At 39.4% G+C, this 7,332-nt stretch overlaps 1 protein-coding gene across 1 annotated transcript; it reads left to right on the forward strand.

Moving 5' to 3' along the window:
* Positions 1 to 4,115: 4,115 nt before the first annotated feature.
* LOC105089739 (olfactory receptor 7A17) lies at positions 4,116 to 5,106 on the forward strand. The gene has a single exon (XM_010980831.3). The coding sequence runs from the start codon at positions 4,117 to 4,119 to the stop codon at positions 5,104 to 5,106; it is 990 nt and encodes a 329-aa protein (XP_010979133.3). The 5' UTR covers position 4,116.
* Positions 5,107 to 7,332: the final 2,226 nt, after the last annotated feature.

Below are 7,332 nucleotides of genomic sequence, written 5' to 3' on the forward strand. Positions count from 1 at the left end.
ACTTGTGGCCTATTGTTTTGCAATATGGGTTATTTGCTTTGGCTTTCATTTCAGTAGCATGGGCTGCCCTTTCCCCTCCATTGTCTCCTGTTTGTTTTCCACATTCATTTTAGCCTTTCCTTTTGTTTCTCTGTTTCTCTTTCATTATTAACAATTTCTATTCAAACTCATTCAGGAAATAACTATCAGGGATTACTCTAAATTGAACAATTAACTGTGTTCTGGAATAAAGAAAGCTCTCTCTGGGGCCAAAGCAGTGATTGTGCTGGAGACATGTTAGCCTCCTGTGATTGCAGAGCGAGAGATGATGAGAGACCGCAGAGATGGGATATAAGCAGTGGGAAAATAATTGATGTGCTGAGAGATAAAATGCACAAGAGTAAGCCAGCATTGCCAAATATTTGTTCATAGTTGGGGAATCAGAATTCAAAATCAGGGATTGCTAAGTTCCTGTGCTCAGTGGTCAGTGTTGGACATCTGTGAACACTGGCTAAGTAACAATAGGTGTGTGTGTGTGTGTGTGCGCGCGTGTGTGCATGCCATCTGCAGGTCCTTCAGTATGGATCCTTATTCACTCTTCTTATTTAAAAATTCAGTGTGCCCAGAGTATGTTCAGACAGTCCCCCTCAAATGCATAGATCTTGTCCTGCGGGCTTTCTTTTCCTCCTACCTGGACTTGGTCCCCCTTCTGCAGGGAACAGGGCCAGGGCAGCATCAGAGCTCTAGTCTTCCACTTGGTAAAGGAGGAGAATATTAATCTTGCATGTTATGTGACCCTCGCAGTTTACTTCACATGTCTGGACCTCAGTATTTATTATTTATTATCAAAACATTTATTTAAATTAGAGTTTCTCACTGTGACACTCTGAACATTTGGGGATGGATTTTTCTTTATTATAGGGGGCTGCTGTGTTTATTGTAAAACGTTGAGCAGTATGCCTGGACTGTTTTAACAGTGACAACCCAAAACGTCTCTAGACGTTGCCATGTATCCCCCGGTGAAAATCATTGCTCTAAGTGACCTTAAGACTCTTTCAGGGGGGAGGGTATAGCTCAGGTGATAGAGCGCATGCCTAGCATGCCTGAGGTACTGGGTTCAATCCCTAGTACCTCCACAGAAAAATCAAATAAATAAATAAACCTAATTACCTCCCCCCTGCAAAGAAAAAAAAAAAAAAGGAAAGAAAGAAAGAAAAAGAAAAAAAAATCAACTAAAAACTATTTCAGCTACTAAACTAATTCAGCAAAAAAGTAGAACAAAACATCAACAAACAAAGACTCTTTCATACCCCCACTGCTGATGATTCTGGGGCTTCTGGTGGCCTTGACACATGCAGGGGGTGCCAGAGGTAGCTTCTCAGCCATCGGTCACTCTGAGCAGTGAATGAGAAGTTGCATTGCTACCTACACTCCTAGATTTTTCCTGTGAGTGGTACCATTGTTCAGCCTTCCCAGAATAATACGGAAATGAGGGGTTTTCAACCAGTAACCGCAGTCCCAGCAACTGCGACTTCAGAAGCGTTTGTGTTTTCTCTCTGACCTCCTTTGCTGTGGTTTTATGGTTCCCATGGTGACTTGGATTTCTAAGGATACTTGTATATTCCATCTGCTACCTTAGGAAAGTGGACAACAACTTTTGACAACCACTAGACCTTGAGTTGTCAGCATCCACCTATCATGGCTTTAGCTGCATGCCTTTATCCCAATGACCTCAGGATACTAAGTCACAGTGTATTAGTTTCCTATTGCTGTGGCACAAATTATCACAAACGTAGCAGTTTAAAACAGCACTCATGATCTCACAGTCCCGTAGGCTAGCACTCTGGGTAGGATTGACAAGGTTCTCTGCTCAGGGTCTCCCGAAGCTGAAATCCAGGTGTTGGCTGGCCGGAGTTCTCATCTTGAGGCTCCAGGGGACTTCCTTCCAAGTTCATTCAGGTGGAAGGCAGAATTTAATTACATGCAGTTGTAGGACTGTGGTCCCAACATCCTTACTGGTTGTTGGCTTAGGTCGGCTCTTGGTTCCTGGAGACCACCCATGTTCCTCACCGCTTGGCCCCGCAATCTTCAAGCCAGCCACAGTGCATCCAGCCACCTTTAGAAGTGCCCTGATTTCCTTTTCTGTTACCAGTCACAAGTAACTGCTTTTAAAGGGCTCAAGTCATCAGTTCACACTCACTCAGATGTCTCTCTACCTTAACTGATAGTAACTTAAATAATATCCACAAAATCCTTGTTGTCATGTTATATGACTTAATCATGGCAGTAATGCTGGGAGGTGAAGGTCAGGGAGGCCACCTTGGAATTCTGCCAACCACACATATCTTATAAAAGGCTGATAATAAGCCCTTTCTCAGAGAAGTGCTATGAAATAAAGCATATATAGTTATTCTGTTTCAACCCTAACTGGCTGAACAATTCAAGTCTGCCACCAACCACCCAGAATTAGTGTCCGACTCCACAGGTTTAAAGGTACAGTCTCCCATGAGACTGTCCCTACTTCACATACAAGCCTCAGATTCAGGGGTTCCCTGGGCCACCTACATTTATGACCAACTAGCTACAAATTCTGGAAATCTCTAGAACTCATCAGGTTCAATAAGTCATGAAAACAACATACAGAACTCACGAAAACACTACCCTAATGATTATCGTTTTATTAAAAAGGATACAACGCAGCAAGAGTCAGATGAAGGGACACAGAGTGAAGTCTGAAAAGGTTCCAAATGCAGAGCTTTCCTGCCCTACCTATCATATCAGGGTGGGACACCCTCCTGGCTTTTCAGTGTGTTCACTAACCAGGAAGGTTTTCTGATCACTGGTGTCCAGAGATTTTATTGGGGTCTCATTACATAGGCATGCTTAATTAAATCATCGGCCATGTACTTGAACCCAGTCTCCAGCCTCTTTCACCTCCCTGGAAATTGTGATGGCTCAAAGCCCCAAGCGTCTAATTCTATGGATTTGTTGATGACCAGCCCCCATCCAGAAGCCATCCAAAGGCCCAACCTAAGTCACATCATTAGCATACTAGGACACTCCTATCAATTGTGGAACTATAAGGGTTTTTTGACGCTCCACCTTAGCAACCCATAACCATAACCAGACACATTCTTTCTTATACAACAGTAGTGTTTAATAGTTTATGTTTATATCACTGTCATTTCTCATCTTTTCATGTCCATGTATATGCTCTATGTTTACTTTCCCTTCTGCACCATGCCTTCTGACAGGTTAAATAATGTCCTCCAAAGATATCCAGGTCCACATCCCCAGAACCTGTGAATATACCTTCTATGGCAAAAAAGCGTTTTGCAGATGTGACTATGTTAAGACTATGTCAAGAATTTTGAGATGGGGAGATTACTCTGGGTTGTCTGGGTGAGCCCAGTCTAATTGTAGTGTTCCTTATAAGGGAGGCAGGAGATCAAGGAGACAGAGGCCGTGAGATGATGGAAACAAGAGCTCAGAGGAATGTGAGTAAAAGTCCAAAGAATCTATAGACAGGCTCCAAAAACTGGAAAAGACAGATTCCCCGCCAGAGCCTCCAGAAGGAGCCAGCCATAGCAACAATTTGACTTTAGCTCAGAGAAACTAATTTCAAATTTCTGCGGAACTGTAAGGAAATATATTGCTGTTGTTTTAAACAACCAGCAACTGGTAATTTGTCTACCTTGTAGCACTATGAGCATCAAATGAATTGACAAACATAAGCTGATTAGAACCGTGGCTGCATTCTTATTATCCATAAGCTTTATATAAGATTTCTTATATAATTCTGCATTTCTATCAAGTTTTCCAGATGATGCTGGGGCTGTGGTTCCGTGGGTGACTTTGAAGAGCAAGGAGCTAGATAATCCTATCTCAGAGAAATGGTAGAAATCATGCTGGCTTTGAGGGATAAGATATGACTAGGGCCCAGATTGTAAACTGGAGTGGGGATGGTGGCAGAAAGAGATTGGCTGCATTTTTTTAATCCTCTGAATTTTTCAGCTAAACTAACCATGATCCATTGACAAAACACAGGGATGTATTTATTTTATGTGTAAACTGTAATATTAACATTTATTTATATAACATGAAAAATATAATCAATACTAATTCCGTTGGTTGATAATGTCTGTTTGTATTTTTTATTGCATCGTTCAAGACAGTCACACCAGCTATATGGAACAAGAAAATCACACACAGTTTTCAGAATTTATTCTCCTCGGACTGTCAGAAGAGGCAGAGATGCAGCCTCTCCTCTTTTGGCTTTTCCTCTTCATGTACCTGATTACTTTTGCTGGAAACCTGCTCATCATTCTCACCACCCTCTTTGACTCCCACCTCCACACGCCCATGTACTTCTTCCTCTCCAACTTGTCTTTTTCAGACATCTGTTTCACCTCCACCACCATCCCAAAGATGCTGCTGAACATCCACATCCAGAACAAAAGCATCACCTACAAAGGCTGCCTCACCCAGATGTATTTTTTCATCCTTTTTGCAGAACTGGACATTTTCCTCCTCTCTGTGATGGCCTATGACCGGTTCGTAGCCATCTGCCATCCACTGCACTACACAGCCATTATGAACCCCCATCTCTGTGGCTTGCTCTTGCTGGCATCTTGGACATTGAGTGTCCTGGACGCTTTGCTACGTGGTTTACTGGTGTTGCGGCTTTCCTTTTGTACTGACTTGGAGATCCCCCATTTCTTCTGTGAAATCAATCAGGTTATCCAACTTGCCTGTTCTGACACTCTCCTCAATGTCATAGAGATGTATTTTGCCACTGGGCTGTTGGGCATTATCCCCCTTTCTGGCATTATTGTTTCTTATTCTCATATTTTCTCCTCCATACTGAGAATTACATCAACAAGCGGGAAGTATAAGGCATTTTCCACCTGCGGGTCTCATCTTTCCATTGTTTCCTTGTGTTATGGCACAGGTCTTGGGGTGTACCTCAGTTCTGCCGCTACCCAAAATTCCAGAGCCAGTGCAATAGCCTCTGTGATGTACACTGTGGTCACTCCAATGCTGAATCCATTTATTTACTCTCTAAGGAACAAGGACATAAAGAGGGCTCTTAAAAGTCTTGTCAGCACTGTCACTTTCAATGAGTGACAGGAATGTTTGTTTGCCTTGAGGCTGGAGACGTTCTCAGGAGTAGCCAAGAACAAGACTGGCATCCAAAAACCCTGACCTTTCTGCTATCTTCAGATATCTTTCTTTCTTTCTTTCTTTATCCCTATGTCCCTTAAATCAATAATATCACACTTTATGTGTTTTCTAACATTGACTTTTTTAGATTGCTTTGATATATTTCTTTCTTCATTGTCTTCAAACTTTTTCACTATTTCAGGTTTTTCCTTTCCAACTTTGGAAGGGAAGTAATTTGGGAAAATCCACTTATTTCAATTGATGTCTATTTCTCCAAATACATCCTCTTCAATGATCTTCTTTTTCATGGCAGATGAGGTGTATAAATTTCAAGTAGATGGCAAAGAGTTGGAACTTAAGTTTTAATGCATGTTTACATTATTTATTTGTCTTTTTTTGTTAACTTTGAGTCAGTATTTCCTTCCGTATCCCTCCCTACCTTCAATTCATTTCAAGTTCAATTCATGAAAGTTTAGACTGTGATATACTTAATTATTTTATAAGCGCAATGAGAGATTTTAGTTCCCTCACTGGGAACGCTGTTATACAGCATTGCCACCTTAACAGTAGTAACATGTTATTTCAAGTAAAATAGCACAAAAATAACATAAAATTTTATGAGATGCATCTACAGAAGTGCTCAGAAGAATATTTATGGCTTCAAAAGCCTGTAATAGAAATGAAATGTTTACATCAGTAGTCTAGAGTCTACCTTAAGAAGCTAGGAAAAAGAACAAAATAACCCAAAGTACATTGAAGAAGGGAAATAATAAAGGTAAGTGCAGAAAGATATAAGAAGCAACAACCAAAAAAGCCAACATTTAATTTCTTGAAAACATTAATATAAAATTAGCAAGAAATATTAAGTAGAAAAAAGGGAAAACCCCACAAATTACTAGCATCAGTGAGATCATCGTAAATGCTCAGATATTAAAAGAATAATAATGAGTTACTGTAAACAACATTATGTCAATACATTTGACAGGTTACATGAACATATTTCTTGAAAAACAAATCTTAGTAAAACTAACTCAATAAGAAAGAGAAATGATAAAGAGCCTGAGACCTGTATGATAATTGTATTTGTAGTAAAAAAAAAAACTGCCCAGTGAAGAAAACCTCAGGCCAGATGGTTTTACTGGTTAATTCTATTAAAAATATAATAGTAAAATGCTAATCTTAGACAGCCTCCTTTAGAAATGAGAGTAGGAGGGAACTCTTCCCATCTTATTTTACAAATTTAAAATAATCCTAATACCAGAAGCCAAAAATGATGTTCCAAGAAAACAAAAGTTCAGACTAATATCCCTAATGAACAATAATCCTTAATAAAATGTTGACAGTAAGAACAAGGAATATATAAATGCAATCTTGGTTTAACATTCAAAAAACAATCAATGAACTAAATAAGAAAACCATATGATCATCTTAATATATGTCAAAATTCAACATTCACATTTCAACTTTGAGGAAACTACAAACGGAAGGGAACCCTCTCAGCCTGTACAAAAGTACGCACTTCATACATAATTGTGACAGACTGAATGCTTTCCCCTTAAATGGCAAAAATATCCACCTTATCGTCTAAGATTTTGGTAACTTTAGTTTTAACATATACTCCAAATATATAAGGCATAGTATTATCATCCAAAGGTTATCCCCAGTTCGCATTGTTCTCTGGCTCTAACTTTTGAAGTTTTATTCTAATATTAATTTTACAATGTCTGACATCAAAGCATGAGAGTTCTAATGAGAAATAATCTTTTATTGTAATAAAAGCTATCAAGAAATTATTATCAGTAGAATTTGGTAAGGAATATGAGCCTAAGGAAGTTGCTTTTTATAACATAACATTTTATGCTTATGACTCCCTGGGAAATCCTTTACTTCTGTTTAGATGTGAAAATATATATATATATATACTTCTGCACTGGAGCCACAAGTTGGGGTATGTAGTAAAAGAATGTCCACAGCTCATCAGCACTTTTTACACTGTTCTATATATTTCTTTGATTTTTCCTTCATTTCAGCAAATATTGAGTGAGTGCCAATTCTCTGCTAGTCTTGTTCTAAACACTGAGGATACAGCATCTAACAAGATGGTCAAGGTAGCTGCTCTCAAGGAGTTCACAGTCTAATTGGGGAAAATATAGGATCGGCAAACAAATTTTAAAACTTAGCAAAACTGCA

The sequence above is a fragment of the Camelus dromedarius genome, chromosome 24 (genome assembly GCF_036321535.1).
Source record: "Camelus dromedarius isolate mCamDro1 chromosome 24, mCamDro1.pat, whole genome shotgun sequence".
Classification (NCBI taxonomy): domain Eukaryota; kingdom Metazoa; phylum Chordata; class Mammalia; order Artiodactyla; family Camelidae; genus Camelus; species Camelus dromedarius.

Excerpts from the sequence above, each read along its gene's own strand:
- LOC105089739 (XM_010980831.3), top strand. The coding sequence starts at position 4,117 with ATGTCTGTTTGTATTTTTTATTGCATCGTTCAAGACAGTCACACCAGC.